This window comes from Hyperoodon ampullatus (assembly GCF_949752795.1).
Source record: "Hyperoodon ampullatus genome assembly, chromosome: 1".
Lineage (NCBI taxonomy): Eukaryota > Metazoa > Chordata > Mammalia > Artiodactyla > Ziphiidae > Hyperoodon > Hyperoodon ampullatus.
The window spans coordinates 12,591,783-12,611,034 of NC_136914.1; the positions used below are offsets into that span (position 1 = coordinate 12,591,783).

The 19,252-nt window shown below is 39.8% G+C and overlaps 1 protein-coding gene across 1 annotated transcript in view; it reads left to right on the forward strand.

Annotated features, from left to right (window-relative positions):
• RNF150 (ring finger protein 150) overlaps positions 1-19,252 on the forward strand; it is a gene marked incomplete at both ends in the record, with an annotated part of 250,070 nt that overhangs the window by 158,546 nt on the left and 72,272 nt on the right. Inside the window, 3 exons of the mRNA XM_079707553.1 lie at positions 642-892; positions 15,918-15,989; positions 17,388-17,470. Coding sequence (XP_079563679.1) covers positions 642-892; positions 15,918-15,989; positions 17,388-17,470 — 406 coding nt within the window. The remainder of the gene's footprint in view (positions 1-641; positions 893-15,917; positions 15,990-17,387; positions 17,471-19,252) is intronic.

Below are 19,252 nucleotides of genomic sequence, written 5' to 3' on the forward strand. Positions count from 1 at the left end.
CGAACCAGTGTCCCCTGCATCGGCAGGCGGACTCTCAACCACTGCGCCACCAGGGAAGCCCAATCAACTATATTTTAATACACTTTGGAGTTGCTTTCGGTACTCACTGTAGGAGAAAACTGCCTTGGGAATGATGAGTAGAAATCTGTAATTGAGTCCCCCTAGTGTCCATGGGAAAGAGAGAACTCACAGACAGATGACATAAAACTGGGCATTTTATCCTTTGCCATGGGGCACAAAGTGCCTTTTCCCCTCCTCGGGGGTGGGGGGGGATCTGTGAAATGCAACATAGAACTGTAACCTAGGCTGGTTGGGAAGGGTCTACCCTTTACTAGACCAGGGTCACACCACCTTAGGGAGCTAGAAAGTAGCACCATCATGACCTCGCTGGTACCAAAATCACGAGTTTGTTTTAGGTTCTTTTCTCATACACAAGATAGCAGCATCCCAAGGTAGCTGAGGAAAGAGAAACTTCAACTCCATTTCTGGCTATTAGATCTGAGAATTAGACCTGGCTATTTGATCTGGCATAGAATCACTGAAAGAAGTGTCATTATTTGGTGCCTGTTCCTTTGGCCAGACATTTCACTGTGATTTTCTCTTTCTCTCGTCCCCTTACCCTGTTGTCCCTCTCACAACAGGTGTAGAAGACATCGTGGCCATAATGATTCCTGAGCCCAAAGGGAAGGAGATAGTAAGCCTGCTGGAGAGAAACATCACCGTGACGATGTACATCACCATCGGAACCCGGAACTTGCAGAAATACGTGAGCCGCACCTCGGTTGTGTTTGTCTCCATCTCCTTCATCGTCCTGATGATCATTTCCCTCGCCTGGCTGGTCTTCTATTATATCCAGAGATTTCGATATGCAAATGCCAGGGACAGGAACCAGGTGAGTAGCAGAAAGTTAGAAAAAGAAAAAAACTGAAAAATTATTACCAGAATAAGACATATTATTGTGTAAACTTTGGAAATCACAGAAAATACCAAGACCCAAACCAAAATTACCTATGATACCCCCACTCAGGATAAACACTGTTAACATTTACTGTATAGTTTTTCAGATCTTTTCCAAGTACACATATTTTGATGTTTTGCTAACATTGTTCTGTAACATGGAAGTGCTTTGTCCCATGTTCCTATTGCTCATCTGGAGGACAATTATTTACTTATTTAGGCACAAAATAAAGGGAGAAAGAGGAAGGGAGCTGAGATTATGCTAATTGTATCAACATAATGTGGAAAGAGCCAGGATGTCCTCCTTGTGAACAGAAGGAGACAAAAAATAAAAGGTATTTTAAAAAACAATTAATTTTGGAACAGACAGTGCCTACACATAGTATAAAATGAAAAAGGTACAAAATGGTATATGGTGAAAAGTAATTGCTTTCCCATGTTTGCCCCTCAATTAAGCAGTTCTTCTCCTTGGAATATCTTCCCTTCCAGGGATATTTTATATGCTTACAAACGTGTGTGTGTGTGTGTATATGTGTTTTTAAACAAATGATAGCACACTTAACTCTGTACCAGTATTTCTCACTTCATCTTGGAGAGTAATTCTTATCAACACTCAATCCAAGCTGCCTTCTCATTTCTAATAACTGTACAGGCAGACCTTGGAGATATTGTGGGTTTCATTCCAGACCACTGCAATAAAGCAAATATCTCAATAAAGTGAGTCAACAGGAATTTTTTGGTTTCCCAGTGCACATAAAAGTTATGTTTACCCTATACTATAGTCTATTAAGTGTGCAATAACATTATGTCTAAAAAAAAAAGTACGTACCTTAATTTTAAAATATTGCTAAAAAATGTTAACCATCATCTGAACCTTCAACTCATCATAATCTTGTTGCAATAGTAACATCAGAGATCACTGATCACAGGTCACCATGACAAATACAGTAATAATGAAAAAGTTTGAAGTATTGTGAGAATTACCAAAATGTGACACAGAGACACAAAGAGTAAATGCTGCCAGAAAAAATGGTGCCGATCGATTTGCTCAATGCAGGGTTGCCACAAACCTTCAATTTGTAAAATACACAGTATCTGTGAAGGGCCATAAAATGAGGTATGCTATATAATGCTTTATTTTCTGCATATGCCGCATTTATTTAACCAGCTCCTATTAATGGACAAGTTTTCTCTTACCAAAAACAAGACAAAACACACACACACACACAAACATGTACACATGACACAGCACATTTGTGAGTATATCTGTATGGTAAATTCTGGAAGTTTTAGAGCTAGGGCAATAGTATGTGTACTTTAAGCTATAATGGATACTGCCAAATTGTCTGCCAGAAAGGTTGAACCAATTTATATATTAACCAACAATATAGTAATACTGTTTATACTAATATAAACAACATTCGTGCAGTAGTGTATTAATTTAATACTGCTTATACTAACATATACAACAATATACTAATAACAAACACTACTTACGCATATCCTCACCAAATGAATGTTACAGCTTTTTTGTTGTATGCAATTTAATAAGTTAAAAATGGTATCACATTTTTCTTATCACAAATAACATAAAATAGAAAAAGGTGATTTCTTTTTTCTATGAGGTACCTGCTTACATTATTAGACCACTTTTCAAATGAGCTGTTGGTCACATCATACTGATGTGTATAAGCTCTTTACTGGTCAGAGCAGTTAACCCTTTTTGGGAGAATCCTACAGATTCCATTCTTTTCCTCCCAAGTTGTCATTGTCTTTGATTTAGCTTTGGAGCTTTTTACCATGTAGAAATTTGGGGGTATTACATAACTGAATTTATCAATTTTTTATAGCTCCTGAGCTTTATATAATAAGATCTTCTATAGCCCAAGACTATAGAAAAACAGTATCTCATGGTTACATCCACTGCTTTTTTTATTTCACTTTTATGATTAAAACTTTAATCTACAGAGAACTTATTTCAGTGTAAGGAATTAAGTACAGAGCCAACATTAGTTTTGTTTCAGATTGCCTCCCAGTTTTTGCAACTGGTATTTATTGAATAATTAATCTTTTCCTTCTCGTATGCAGAACCCTCCCCCATCTAGCATATATTAAAGCCCCATATGTATTCGGTTCTATTTCTATGCTCTATAAAATGTAGCTTTAATAGGTCTATTCACATTCCAATATCATACTATTTTGAATATTTTAGCACCATAATGTCTCATATCTGTTCATGCTAATCTTCTTTCATTGCTCTTTCACTTTTTTCATGTTTATCTTTATATGATTTTAGAATCACTTTTAGCTAGGTTTTTAATGTATAGAATAATTTAGAAGGAGTTTATAACCTACTGATGTTGAATCTTCCTATCAAAGTGTAGTATATGTTTTCCCTTTATTCAACTATTCTTTTTATTCCCTAACAGCATTCAAAATAGCCTCATTTAATCTTGCACATTCTTCTTATGTCTATTCCTAGGTCATTGTGTTGCAATTATAAATGAAATCCCCTTTTTCATATGGGAAGTCTTTTGATTTTTTATGTTTATTTTGTACGTTATTATAATTTAGTAATTTATGTATTTTGTAATTTATTATCATTTTAAATTATTATTATTACCTTAATAATAGTGATATTATATAGTATATATTAAATACAGGCATGTTGTAAGAGCTCTCTATATATTTACATACTTAACCTACTTAATAGCCTTATAGCAGATAATTCTGTTTTCTTCATTTTACAGAGAAGGAAACAGAGGTTAAATAAGTTGCCCAAGGTCACACAGCTAGTTACTAATAGAGACAGCAACTGAACCAACAGCAAGGCTTCAGAGTGTATGCTCTTAACCACTACATTGTAGTACTTGTGATTGTTTGTGTCAGTTTATCAGGATTATACTAATAATACGCAATCAATGATAATTTACTTCTTTGAAATTTTAAAACTCCTTTTTTCTCTATTATCTAACTTCACTGACTTGTGCCTCCAGAATCAACTAAAGTAATAGTAGTAATAGTGAACATATTACTCTTCATTCAGTATTTAATGGGAACATTCTGAGTTTCATGGATCGTTTTTATCATTTCTCAATTTTATTATTTCCCCATGCAGCCTTCTAGGTTAAGATATATATTTAACATGTTGTATAAATGGCAACATAGTCCTGTTTTATTCAGAGTTTTCATCAAGAATGTACTTTTGGGCTTCCCTGGTGGCGCAGTGGTTGAGAGTCTGCCTGCCAATGCAGGGGACACGGGTTCGTGCCCCAGTCCGGGAAGATCCCACATGCTGCGGAGCGCTGGGCCCGTGAGCCATGGCCACTGAGCCTGCGCGTCCGGAGCCTGTGCTCCGCAATGGGAGAGGCCACAACAGTGAGAGGCCCGCGTACCACAAAAAAAAAAAGAATGTACTTTTAATTTTAACAAATGCCTTTTCAAGAGCTGTAGTCTGGGTTTTCTCTTTTGATCTATTAATAGGAGTGGTTTAAATTAATGGATTTCCTAATATTGAACCGTCCTGAATTTCCAGTACATGCTAATCCTCTAATGTGTGCTAGATTGTTTTGATCATATCGTATGTGGTACATTATTTATTTTTTACCTTGATATTCACATGTGAAATTTGTCCATAGTTTACATTTTTATCATGTTTAGGTAAGGGCTATACTGGTTTTTATAAGAAGAATTTGCAAATTTTCCTCCATTTTCTATAGTCCAGAGTTGCAGCGTCCAACATGGTAGTCACTAACCATGCGTGACTATTTAAATTTAAATTAATTGTAATAAAATAAAATGTAAAATTCTGCTCCTCAGTCATGCTAGCTACATTTCTAGAGGCTACTAGAATAGATACAGCATAGATAGGACACATTCATCATCATAGAAAGCCCCATCGGACAGCCCAGTTCTAGAGCATTTTAAACAGCCCTGGAATTCGCTGATCCTTGAAGTATTAGAGAACTTTTTGTAAGCCAATAAAGTCTAAGATGTTTTAGGAGGACAGCTCTTGGACTTTCTATTTATTTTATGGAAATTTGTCTGTTTAAATTTTCTATAGCTTCTGGAACAATTTTTTTAACATTTTTATTGCTTTTTTCTGACTCTCAAAATCATGCATGTTTATTCTAATAAATTTTGGCAATCATAGAAAAATACTAAAAGAGAAGACAAAATCACCCATCACCTTACTGAATTGTTAACAACTGAGTACATTACCTTTCAGACTTTTAACCTCATATATATATATATATTCAGTAAAATATCATCGTATATGTGTCTATGTATGCATGAGATACAGACACACATGTAAGACATGTAAGTTTGTGTTCTCTTTTTTTTATTAAATGGTGAGCATTTCCCCCATCATTAAATAATCTTTGAAACATGATTTTTGGTGGCTACCTAGTAGTCAGGTTCCACCACTTACCACAAGTGGACAAGATACTTTATGCTTTAGTTTTCTAAACTAAATGGGAATATACCTTCTTTTTATAGTTACAGTGAGGATTAAATGGCTTAATGTATCTTATATTTTAAAGTCCCTGAACATGATCAATCACTTACAAAGCTCTCAATGAATGGTGTCATTATTACTATCATATAGATTCCATAATGATTATATACAATTCCAACTTTGCCACTTTTACTGAATATTCTGGAATTTAAGTGGACAGCTATTACCAGTTAGACACAAGGCAGTGAAACTAGATATAGAACAAATATGTTCAGTTCCACTGGTTCCTAAGGGTTACATTTGAAGAAACCATACAAATATAAATCAGTTATTGCAAAGACACTTTCCAGCTGATCCAACAATGATAAATAGAAATGGTACCCCTATCTTTTTGAGTCTATAGGTAATCCAAGCAATCACTGGAAAATTGAGGTAAGGATGAAATTTTAGGTTTGACTTGGTTGAGTAACTATTTCAATTGCTAGTTCACTTTGTGCGGGTAGATAGAGATTGCATTTCTGTCTTGGCCTATGCATACTCTGTGATGTATGTGAAAAGCAAATTAGAAGTGGATGGGGTTTAAGTGTTTACTCTGTTCCCTTCCTTGAATTACAGGATGTTACCTTCAGGTTACTCAGTGAATTTGGATCGTGCTGAAAGTTAGCACTGTTTCTTGATCAAAATAGACACCATACTTTAGCCCTTTTATGAGTGGAATAATAATATGTAATTTCCCTTAGAAAAATATTTTTCTTTTGATGGGCAGTGCTTCGTTCCATTCAGCAGAAAGTTACAGCTGTATAAGCTATAGCTGTACTAACCATCAGGTGAACTGAAGTCATTTATTTTTATTGAAGCGCTATTGGCCCTTCAGAAAGAGTAACTCTTGGGTTAGATGTAGGCTCACAGTCTGAAATGGAATATCAAAGGCATTAATGTTACATTGGTGAAGTATCTAACCTTTCAGGTGTGATTCAAGTTCAAGACTGAACTTGAATTAGCCAGAAGCGTACCTCAGTCTCTGCTTGGCTTGGTGGAGATCACACTTAGAGGAAAGTCACCGTCATCTTACACAATCATTAGCCTTTTCAGATCATTTCAATGCAGTTTCTCACAGAGTAAGATTTGCTAGATGTTCTTTATGTTAGTAACCTCACAGCGAGGTAGATGATGACATGGAGAATAAGGGCCACAATTTAAAGTGGAGAAAGAGATTTGGCTGGAGTGCCATGTTTCCTAAGGCAACTATACCAAGATAGTGCCAGTGCAAGGTAATAGTTAAACACACAGCTTTGGAGTCAGGTCTGAATTCAAATCTTTACTCTGGCAGTTTCTAGTGGTATGATCTTATGTGGATCTTCACCTTTCTGTGCCTAGATTTCCTCACATATAAAGTGGGAATGGGGACTTCCCTGGTGGTCCAGTGGTTAAGACTGTGTGCTCCCAATGCAGGGGGTATGGGTTTGATCCCTGGTCAGGGAACAAAGGTCCCGCATGCTGCACAGTGCAGCCAAAAAAAATAAATAAATAATAAAAAAATAAAGTGGGAATGACCACGGGTCATCCCCACAGGCTTGATGCAAGGATCCAATGAGAAAATATGTGTGATTGGTTATCTGAGAGTTGTTAACTGGATCGTTCTTATTTTATTTTTTGAAGCAGAGAAAGGTTTATTGCAGGGCCAGGCAAGGAAAATGGGTGACTCGTGCTAAAAAAAACTCCAACCTGGGTTGTCTTTTTAAAGATAAAGCAATTCTTAGAAAATAGTATTCCCCTCCCCAAATTTAAATAGCCCATTTTTTTATAACTCACATGAAGTTAAGTCTAGATATGGGCTTTAGGTTCCAGGTGACACAGTTTGAAAGAAAATGGGACTTTTTTGTTCAGAGTTATGGGAAAAGAAGGGCATATCAATAGACTACAGAGGAAGAATCTGGCATTCTTGGAGAAAAACTTCCCATGAAGCAGTGTGTTTTGATTAACAATAACAGTGTAGGCACACTGTAAAAAAACAGGCAAAATAAAAGAGCATCCATTTACAAGTAAGCATTCTCCCCACTTCAGACTCTCTTTGTCAATTTCCCTCCCTCTAGGTCTCCCAAGAGGCAACAAGTCTTAGCACTTCCCTTTCTATGCTTCCAGAAGTTTCTGTGTCTATAAATCAGAAAAGTTCCTTTGCACATTTGTTACATGCACAAGGACTCTGCCTTCACATAGCATATATTGTAGTGGCATCAACAGGCATACACATAAAAACAGATATGAGCCCACGTGGAGGGCTGTACGGAAGTCAAGATGACAGATGATGAGTTTGGATTAGAGGGAGCAACGTAGAGAAGCCAGATGGGCGTCAGATTAGGGCAATAGTTCAAAGTCCTGTGGATTAGGTGTAGAATATAAAACACATTTCCTAGTTTATACCTGTTGTGCCAGCCTCATTATTAATAACCCCAATTTTACTCTCCCAAGTGTTCCGATTTAGATAGTAATCACATGCTTGTCATATGTGTGAGGGAAGGAGAAGAATCAAGCATGCAATTAGGTCCATTCTTACAGCATTAACTGCAACAGGAAAAACAGAAGAGATCCTGAGGGGCTGGGGAATCTGGAATTTGGGTATGGAGATGTGAAATTTTAGAAGCCAACACAACAGTGCAAATCAACTATACTTCAATTTTACTTTTTTTTTTTTTTTTTTTTTTTCGGTACGTGGGCCTCTCACTGTTGTGGCCTCTCCCGTTGCGGAGCACAGGCTCCGGACGCTCAGGCTCAGCGGCCATGGCTCACGGGCCCAGCCACTCCGCGGCATGTGGGATCTTCCCGGACCGGGGCACGAACCTGTGTCCCCTGCATCGGCAGGCAGACCCTCAACCACTGCGCCACCAGGGAAGCCCTATACTTCAATTAAAAAAAAAAAAAGAAACAGATACTAAATAAACATCGGGGGGAAAAAAAGAAGCCTATTAGATAGAGATGCCAGGTAGGTATTTCTTATACAAGCCGAGAGGTTAGGGGAGAAGAGCTGGAGGTGGACATATAAGAGTCATCGGTATAGAGATGCCATTTAAATGGTCAGGACAGGGTGAGCACCCCCTGAAAGTGGGCATCCAGAGAAGAGGCCTGAAGACAGCCTGATGTACACTCGCACCCCGGTCTCTCTCCTTCCATCATATGATTTTATGCATTTGTTTTATTTTCTTCCCAATTCTTGTCACTATTTGAAACCATTCCCTCCTCGCCTTGTCCCTTCCCCTGCCTGCAGGCCCTCTGAGGGAGGTGCAGCAAAGATGCTGATTTGCAGAGACCAGGCACAGCCTCACGCTCCCTCTGGATGCACCGCCCCTCGGCTCAGGGTCACTGCTCTGCCATGACCTTCAGTCACAATGCTTGTCTTTCTTGGAGCCCTGTCATCTTTTCTCCAGGGCCAGGCTGCTTTGAGGACCCTGCTGTCAGCCAGCCTGTGGATGCCTGAGTCCAGTGCCTGACTGTTTCAAGTTCCCTCTCGATGGAGTTCAAGGAGGCAGCTGGACTCCTGTCCCCCATTCCCAAACAAGCCCTGGGGCCTGGAAGAGCCCGTGGAAGCATCCTGCGAGGGTTAGGATACAGGTTGGCCCAGAGCACACATGGAACCGTTTGGGGAGCTGCTTTTCATAACGTCACATTCCAACCATCTGGGTCTCAGCTCCGACCAGGTCCAGAGTTCTCTGTTACATAATCAAACATAGACCCAAACACAAATGGGACCCTCCCAGGCAGCTAGGTGAGGATCTAGAATACTGTCAAGACTGAAGTGTCAGGAGCTGGGACCACTTAAAGGCGAGTAGAGTGTTTGTATCTAACGCCTGTTTTGGAGCAAAGTGGAATCAGAGGCTTGGGCAGGGCAGGGTCATGAGGCAGGAGAACAGTCCAGTGCAGGAAGAGCTTAGGAGGTTTTGGAGTCAAGAACCGGATCTGAATCATAGAGATAGGAACAGTGGTCCAGCCAGCCAGGCAGAGCAAGGCGAGAGGAAATCGTGCTCAGGCACAAGAAGCCTTTTCTATCACACTCACACCTGTGAAGTGTGCAAGGACACACGAGTAAAAGCACGAAAGCGGTATGGGAAGAGAAGTTGCAGGCCACAACCCACTTTTCAGGGATGGAAAGGTCCTATGATGATTAGGAAGAACATTCTTCTGGCCATTTAACACATGCCAAAGTGGCTTTTAAGGGCTAGGCCATGTCTCTCTATCTCTCCTCACAAGTCTCATGATGGCCCTGGATCAGTACTTTAAGGAAATAGCCCACGGATGTCACCAGGGTGGACCTCTACCCCGCATCACCCAGACACCTCTCAGATCAGCCCTGAGAACCCCAGTTCTCAGAAGGGCTGCAGATGGGAAACTACAGCTGTAAGGATTTGGGAGGCAGTAGATACGTGGCCATTCTACTCATCTATTTGAGAATGCTGACTGCCTGATGTGAGAATCATAGGTTTTTTTTAATTTTTATTGTATATTGGAGTCTAGTTGATTAACAGTGTTGTGTAAGTTTCAGGTGTACAGCAAAGTGATTCAGTTATACATATATATGTATCCATTCTTTTTCAAGTTCTTTTCCCACTTAGGCTATTACAGAATATTGAGCTGAGTTCCCTGTGCTATACAGCAGGTCCTTGTTGGTTATCCATTTTAAATATAGCAGTGTGTACATGTCAATACCAAACTCCCAATCATAGTTTTTAGAGTTTAAAAGGACACGAGACATAATGAATTTGAGGGAGAGAAATGTTAAGTGATTTTTTTTTCAAGGGCACACAACCAGGTTTTTGATTTCAAGGTTGAGTGATTGCCAGCAGACAAAGCTCCCTTCACAGAATTGAGGTACTGAGGAGACTTGGCCCACCAAGAGGGCCGCCAGCCCCACTTGAGTCACAGCAGGAAACATGAGCAACTCCCCACCATTCTACTGTTTGAAGATTGGCCCTTTTTGGCTTTAGAAGTAAGGATTGATTGCTAAGCCCTTTCTAGTATCTGATTTAAGATTCTCCACCTCATGGTGCTTCAGAGAGGATGCTAAAGGTTATTCCTCATTCCACCAACGAATGACCTCTCATCTGGGGACCCCTTCTTGAACCTTGAGGTGGGGAGCCAGATCCGAGACTGACTCTTGATCCTAAACAGCAGTGTGCACCCTGGGCAGCCCTCCGCTCCCCACCAGGAGGTTAAGAATCCCTGTGTCCCCCATTTCCCAGGTGTGCCACTTTGGCTGCTGTTCACTAATTCTTATCCTACTTATAGAAACCCTACAGGACAGGGACTTCTTCGTGGCACAGTGGTTAAGAATCTGCCTGCCAATGCAGGGGACATGGGTTCGAGTCCTGGTCCAGGAAGATCCCACATGCCGCGGAGCAACTAAGCCCGTGCGCCACAGCTACTGAGCCTGTGCTCTAGAGCCCGTGAGCCACAACTGCTGAGCCCACGTGCCACAACTACTGAAGCCCACGCACCTAAATCCCACGCACCACAACGAAGAGTAGCCCCCACTCGCCGCAACTAGAGAAAGCCCGTGCGCAGCAGCAGAGACCCAACGCAGCCAAAAATAAAAACAAATAAATAAATTTAAGAAAGAAAAAGAAACCCTATAGGACAAAGCCAGCCAGCAGCATTCCTGCCATGGCCATGCCTGTGGGCTGTGAGCCTGCCTTCTGGTGATGCTCTGGGACATTGTCTCACTGTCTCCTAGGACATCCCACCTCAGACACAAGGACTGGGTCTGCATCCTGAAAACCACAGGACTCCTAGCAGATGGCAGCTCTTTCAAATATGAGCAGATCAGATAAACTAAATCAGGTTCTTTTTTGTTTTTCATAAACAATATTGCCTTTGAGGCTAACCCAAAGAAACTAGACCTGTTTTGTGTTGTTTCATGTAAGGTCTGGTAATGACATTCAACAAAGCTTTCTTGAAGGAGTTACCTCTCCCTGAGAATACCTTTTCCTATTATTTGCATGTACATGGCCCGTGGCCCTTTGATTTCTTTTGCACATCTTGCTGCTGACGTGATGTTGGAACAAAAGAAGTAATGGAATTTAAAACAAACTTGAACTTCACAGGAAAAGAGAAAGAGAGGGGATAGGAGTAGGCCACGTGCCTGCCATCCAGGAAGGGTCTGTAAGTGGAGATGCTTCTGTCTGCTAAAGAGCGAGAACCAAAATGGTCCCTGATTGATGCTGTGGTGTCCTCAGGGGATAGAGGGCAAGTATTCAGTGAGGTCATTAGCCATGGATTTACTGTGTTTCGATAATTCAAGTCTCAAAGGATCTTTGCTTCCCAGTTCTGTTCTGTGCGGATGACAACGATGAGGTGGTAAAGCTGGAAATGACATGACTTTACATACCTAAGGTTACTAATAAAAGAAACTAAGGTCCAGAATATTTAAGTGACTTGGCCAAAGTCACACAGTCAGTGAGTGCCAGAAAGAGGACTAAAAGCTGGATTTTCTTACTCCCAAGCCATTGCCTTCTCCTCTACAGCACTTCCCCCGCAAAAATAATCCTGATGTTTTTACCTCATGCCCTGTATGCACAAACAGCTTTAAGTCCTTACGCTGTGGAGTCACCATGGCCGCCAAAGGAGTCTAATTCTTTTATCCATATTTCTAAGTGGATGGAGGGGTGATTTGCATCATAGAAATTGATTGGACTTGCTGTGCAATGGTTTCTGTACCATCCAGCAGGCCCAGGAGAATCATTATGTATTAGAGCAACTGCGGGAAGTGGCTGAGTCACCTGTGGCCACATGAGCATCCAGATGACTGGGACCAACTCTGTTTATGTCTATAATGTCCTCTCTTCACCTAGAAACATAAGGACAGTTAGTTATCTTTCCACTTGGTCGTGTTGGTGATGACAGGAATCATGATTAGAAAATATAGCTGTCAGAAAAAAAAAGAGGCAAAGATGATACAGAATTATTCAACCAAATGAGATAGGAAGAACATAAACTCAATTTTGATGCTGTGTTTTGGCATCCTTATTCCTAGCTTTTTCTCACCTTGACTGCATTTCTGTTTATAACACAGAGGGGAACAAGAGGGAAATGTCTTATTTTTCTCAGTTTCTTAAGTATTTAGGAGATAACTAAATTATACATCTTGGGTTGGAGTCTGTCATTGTTTACTATCCTTGTTGGTGTTTATGTCAGACTTTATTCTTCTAATAAATGGCTCTGTGTTTATTTTCCATAAAGCTGTTTATCTTCATTGTTATCAAGGAACCAGTAACCTTGGTAAATATTTTCTTATACCTGTTTCAATCAAATTGATGAGTAAATCTAATTACCAAGATGGCTCAATTCCTGACAATTTTTAGTGAAAAGTATAATATGATTTGGATCTGGTTGGGTTAGAGAAAATCTACAGGAGCATCCTGGAGAAGGGATAGGAAGACCTGCCTGAAACAACAGGTCTGTACAAACCTGAGGTGGTCCCTATCTGCCCAAGGTGGTCCCTACCTCTCCCTGATGTGGTCCCTAAGTCTTCCATTAGCATCACATCACTCTGCATTTCTAAGGAGCATGAAGGAAAGAGTCTGTTTTGTGATGATCTTCTGCTGCAGTCCCTAGATTCTCTGCTCAACTACATACAAGACGTGGTTTGAGCAAGGTCTGTAGCTTTCCGTCTCATTTATACTCGGTGCAGTTAAAATCCCAAAGACAGAAGAGACCAACTACAACAGCAACAACTTCCTTGTTTGGGCCATTTTATTGAGAATGTTTATGGGCTTCTGTCATTAGTTTGCATTTTGGAAATCCAATAATACTAGTGTGAAAATAGTTGAAAGTGGGACAATCGTCTTTATTCAGAAGTCAGTATTTCTGATTTTCATGTCACTTAAGAAGAAATAGAGACATGCCTCTATTGACAAAATTTGGCTACATGCAAATGGTCATAGCATTTTTTAAATTTTACAGTGCTTTTCCCTGGTCCCATAGTTATCATCTATATCTCAGAAGCTGGTTTTTCCATATTTTCCAGGTATCTAGATCATCTATTTTTCCCCTGGCAGGGCAGATTTTCATATCCTTCATTAGTCCCTACCAAAACGCAATCCTTTTCCTCCTCAAAAGAAGTATAGGTAAGCTTTGCTTACCTTATCACATGTATTACTTATAGTTTTCCATAAATTTTCCCATTAGCTGGCTGAATTTCTCAGGTTGTATTTCGTGCTTTTAAAAAATCTCTGGATTTAAGATTTTATTCACTTATCAACCCTTTATGGAGTTTCCATTAGATAGTAAGCTGCAGAGAGCAGGAAGGTGTATATATTTTTTCACTACCATTGTTTCAAAACCCAGAGCTAGGCCTGGAACAAAATAAGTGATCCGAGATATGTGTGGAATGATCACAGGTCACTGGTTGAAGGCAGCTTTATTCTAGGTGCTGGGGACACCAGGGGAAGCAAAAATAAACCCAATCGTGCACTCAGGGAGCTCACTTGAGCGAAGTGGAATGCGAGTTGATCATCAAAATAAACATCAACTTGCAAATGTTGTGACAATGCCGTGAAGCGAAGGTACGAGGAGCTGTGAGGATCTGGACTCGAGGGGTCATCTCTCCTGGAAGAAGAGGGAGAAGCTTCCTGAGGAAATGGCTTGAGTTAAGACCAAAGGATGGTTAGGCACCAGCTAGAGGAAGAGGAAAGGAAAGAGAGTTGCATCCTGTTTAGTTTCATCTCAGTTCTTTTCTTTTCCTCTCACTGTATGTTCCCCCTTGGTATCTATCATTATAGCCTCTTCCTATTTTTCCCACCACCTTAATTTGCTCAATACTCATGGATTTCCTTATGGGTCTGAAGTGTATGTTGGTCTCCTTTTAGGAAACAACCAAAGCTTACTTTTCTGTTAAAAATGCCAGTAATTATTTTAGAAACTAAGGACAGGATATCAAAGAGAAAAATGAGTTGACAAGGGGAGCATGTAACAAGTAAATATATAACAAGTAAATAGCACCCCTATTTACTCTAATTGGGGTATGCTTAGGGACATGCCGTATGACAGGTACTTAATAGATTTTGATTGGTTGGTCAGCTGATTGGTTAGTTGCTTGGCTGGTTGACTGAATGGCTGGTTGGCTGGCTGGCTGGCTAGATGTTGGTTGGTTAGCTAGCTGATTAGTAGGTTGGCTGGCTGGCTAGCTGCTGGCTGACTGGGTAGGTGTTTGGTGATTGACTGACTGCCTGGTCGGTGGACTGGGTAATTGGTGAAAAAATGAGAGAGGGGTAATTTAGCTTTGGTTTTAAATTCAGACTTAATTTTACTCAGATTCTGACTGACCTGGCACTAACTCTATGATATTAGACAATTTACTTAAGCTCTTTAAGTCTCCATTCTATAAAATAGTATTTTTCTCATAGAGCTGTTGTAAGGATAATAGTGATACAGCTTACAAAGCTTTAGCATGGTACTTAGGCTAAATGAACTCTTCATTAGTATATGCTCACTATTTTAAAGAAAAGAAAGAAGCTAGAGTTTTATTTCCAAAAGAAACAAAATTAGTGAAACCAGATGATTATTCTTTTTAAATGTTTGCCCTATTTATCTTAGTCCTTCAAATATGTTTCACTGCTGCAAATACACTTCTGTTACAGACTAGAAATACACATACCTGAGAAGATTACAGTAGGTGGAAAATTCATAAGCACACAAGCAAACCATTTTTTTCCTCGACAGATTAAAACGTAATTCTCTCCCCACCCTCTTCCTCTCCCATTCTTCCTCGTGGCCCTATTATTGTAATATTGTAGGGTGCATTAGGATACTAACTTCCTCTATTAAAAAAAGGAGTGCATAATATATTATTTCTTAACGTGGGTGATGATGGTTGCTGTTTGCTTTATAACTATTTGCTAAACTGAATATGTATGATTTATGTATTTTCCTATGTGCACACTCACACTTAAACACACACAAAAGAGGTGAAACTGGCATGTAACAAGGTGATAGGATAGGATAGTACAGACCAAATATAAACCTAAGTTGGGTCTAGATAATCAAAGGAAATTGCTTAAAAATTCCAAATTGAAAGGAATATGCAAACAATATACCCTGTGAACAAGAGATAGAGATTATTCCAACTACTCCAAATTGGCTATCTCCATGCCACAAATTGAGTGGCTAGAGTGACAAATTAGGGAACTGTTTGTTTGTCTGTTTGTTTTGCTAATCTGCGTGGATGTGACCTGTGCTGGAGTCACTGTGGGGCAGGATTCTTCCATGTCGTATTCCACTTGCTTAACCTCAGACGTGAAGAGCTTCTCTTGATGACAGAGCTCTTTAGTAGGCTGTGATGAGTCAAATCCCTGTGCACAGGTATCACTGCCCCATCTCTTCCAGCCGTCGTCTCAACATTCCTTCCACTTGTGCATGATTTCAGACACAGCTGCCCTGGTTTACTGAATGCTATCAGACACAAAGTTAAGAATGACAAGTCTTTATTACTAACAAGCAGCTTTTGGTTTTTCAGCGCCGACTGGGAGATGCAGCAAAGAAAGCAATCAGCAAGCTCCAGGTCAGGACCATCAAGAAGGGTGACAAGGTAACAGCCTCTTTTCTTTTTGGCGAGGGGCTATTCAGAGAAGCTCCCGAGTTTCCTAGCAGCCAGTGTGGAAAAGAAGATGAGAAAGGGAAATACATGCTAATAGTTCTCCTGTGAACATCTGTTATTATACCCATCATTATTGAACATAATTTAAAGCAGTTTATAAAATGCATACTATAGGACAGCAAAGTAGTTGGAGGAAGAATTGAAAAGTAGGTATAGGAAAAGTAGACGCAACCAGGATGAAATCAGTATACACATGCATTACCTGAAACATATAGCAGAAATGGGTCCCCAAATTTAAGTTGGGGCTCTCCAGCAAGCCAATGCAAAGAAGGAAACAATATTCAATATTCAAACAAGTCTAATTATCTTATTCCAGTGTCCCACAAGATGAAAACAAAATGGCCATTGCTGGTATTACAGCTTGAGAAAGTTTTTCCATGAATCCTTGCAAGGAAGATTGTTATGTGCTGAGTGATGTCATCCCCTTGAGTCTGCAGCAAATGCAAGAAGGATATTTAGTCTCTCTGAAATTGAGTTTCTAGAACCCCAACGTCAAGCCAACAATCTCTCTAGCTGTAGAATGATGACATAAAGCCAAAAGCAGAAGCATATCTTAAGGAAGGACCGCAAAGTAGGCCAGTCTAGGCCCACAAGCCTCTCAAGGCCTCTGTTCTCCCAAGGAGAAATTTTAGAGCAGTGAATTGCAGTACATGGGTATGGGGCTCCTTGGGGCATCGTAAGAGATTCACAACTCTACTTGTATATGGTATTGTCTCCAGTATGAATAATTGATTAGTCTCGCTAATTATGTGCTGCTGTTTTTCAACTATATAAAAATACTGTTGAGCTTAATAGGATAAAATTCATTTAAAAGTATCACTAAATAGAAAGTATATTTTTTCATTACTTTTTATCCTCCAACAGGATAATAAAAGAACAAGGACTATTACATAAGTAATGTATTATGGGATGTTGAAAGAGACTTATGTACTTGAAAAGAAAGCTGGAACCACTATATAAGAGTTGTATACATTAGATTCCCGAGGAATGGATAAATTAAATATCATTTTGACAATTCTCCATGAATAGTATTTCTCATCCTCGAGACTTTGCTATGTCACCTCTGATGATAATAAGTAGCATTATTAGTAATGGTACATTCAAAAACTGTTCCCTCACAAAAGCTCTTGCAGTGGCACCCGGAAACAGAAAGTGGAGGTTGGAAGGAATAGAAACTAAACCAGTGTACAATAAATTATGGATTAAGAAAACGGGCACCGAGACAGTTGAAAGCCTTGCTCCAGGCAAGCTCTCCTTTGGCTTGTTATTTGTGTGTTTACAGGAGTTGAAGGTAGGAAAGCAGGCTCATCTGTGCTGTCTCTGTTGCAGGAAACCGAGCCTGATTTTGACAACTGTGCAGTTTGTATTGAAGGGTACAAGCCCAACGATGTGGTCCGGATCTTGCCCTGCCGGTGAGTGGCTAGGCTGCCTGCTTTTGACTGGGGTGTGTGTGGAGAGTGTCTGCTAGCCTCACTGGCTCCGACCTGCTCAGCCTAGCCCTGCGAGGTCAGTCTGCCCCAACGGTGCCGTATTCGAATAAGAAACCACCGACCAGCTCATTCTTTTTGTATAACCTTTCTCCTTGAAAACATTTTGTCTTGTCACATCAGAAATATTTTTCCGATCCTCTTTGCACCAAAGGGAGGAGACTGCTGCTGTGACCTAGGATCTCTTGTACACAGTTTGATGATGTAGCTCCAAGTTCAAGTTTTTTTTTAACAACAGATCTATAATATTCAGCATCATACTCGCTTTTACAAGTGCTAGTTTAATTCAAATAATAAACTCTTAAAAATGTTTTCTGAATGATCATGAAGGGATCAGCAACCAGAATACAGTCAGGAGGCAGTAGGAAGCCAAAGGCAGATTTCATTCCCCTTTATTTTTTATTGACAAGAAGAGAATGTGACAATCACCCCCAAACTTCTAGAATCTAGGGGCGGATGCCAGCATGTGTAGTTGGAAAAACTGCCAACTGGTGATTCTCATAGAACCCTAATCCCTCTCCCTCAAGTGAAATTCACCGTTAAGGTGTCTAGATTCTTTTTATACAGTTAACATTAAATAAATTTAAGTTTCAATAAAATAAATATTTTAAAGTTGCCTAAAGCTTTTTTAGTGTTTTTGCATCTGTGCAGGTGTCCTAAAAATAAAAAGTAAATACTGCCTCAAACAAAGAGTCTTCACTTGGAAATACTGGCTTTAAAAATTCTAACAGTATTTAAGGAAATAAAGTAGAACACAGTCACCACCAAGATATAAAACAATCCATTCGGTCATAAAACAATGTGATGTTAAGAACTATTTATTAGAAACACAAAAGAAATAGGATATGCCTTAGAGGAATTAGTTTAATAATCTCAAAGTGACAAAATCTCAAAGTGACAAAAAGGAACAAGATACTCAAATAGATGCAGACACTCCAAGGGGAGTGGATTGTGCTTGAAATGCTCTCAGGCAAAGTGATCAGTAGGAAAACCAGCCTGAGGAAAGCACACTCTGGTGGCCCCAGCTGAAGCCTTCAGGTGGGATTCCCTTTCTTTAGTTTATAGATGGTTGACTGTCTCTAAGAACAAATCATAAATTGGGACACATAAAGACTTGGCAGCGTCCTTCATATGAGGGTACTATAGATAAATTCTCTCTCTAGACATTATACTTGGTATTTGCTTGGTGACTCCTAGAAATGCTGGCCAAGAATGGCAGTATGTGAACTACAGACAGCCTCTCCCGCTAGCATCTTTCCTCTCTGCAGCATTTTGTTAAGAGTTTTATAAAGCCTCATAGCTATGCACAAGGAAAGTCTTGATTTTACTTTCCTTTGGAGCTGGCTTAGAGCCCTGTGAGACTCCTACTAATTAAAAATATCCAAAGCTAAAATTAAAGGTAAATAATATCTTTTCCCTGAGAATCCAAAGAACTTTACAAAAGTAATTACAAAAAAAAAAACTAAAAATAGAACTACCATATGATTCAGCAATCCCACTACTGGTCATATACCCTGAGAAAACCATAATTCAAAAGGACACATGTACCCCCAATGTTCATTGCAGCACTATTTACAATAGCCAGGACATGGAAACAGCCTAAGTGTCCAACGATAGGTGAATGGATAAAGAAGATGTGGCACAGATATACAATGGAATATTACTCAGCCCTAAAAAGGAACGAAATTGGGTTATTTGTAGAGATGT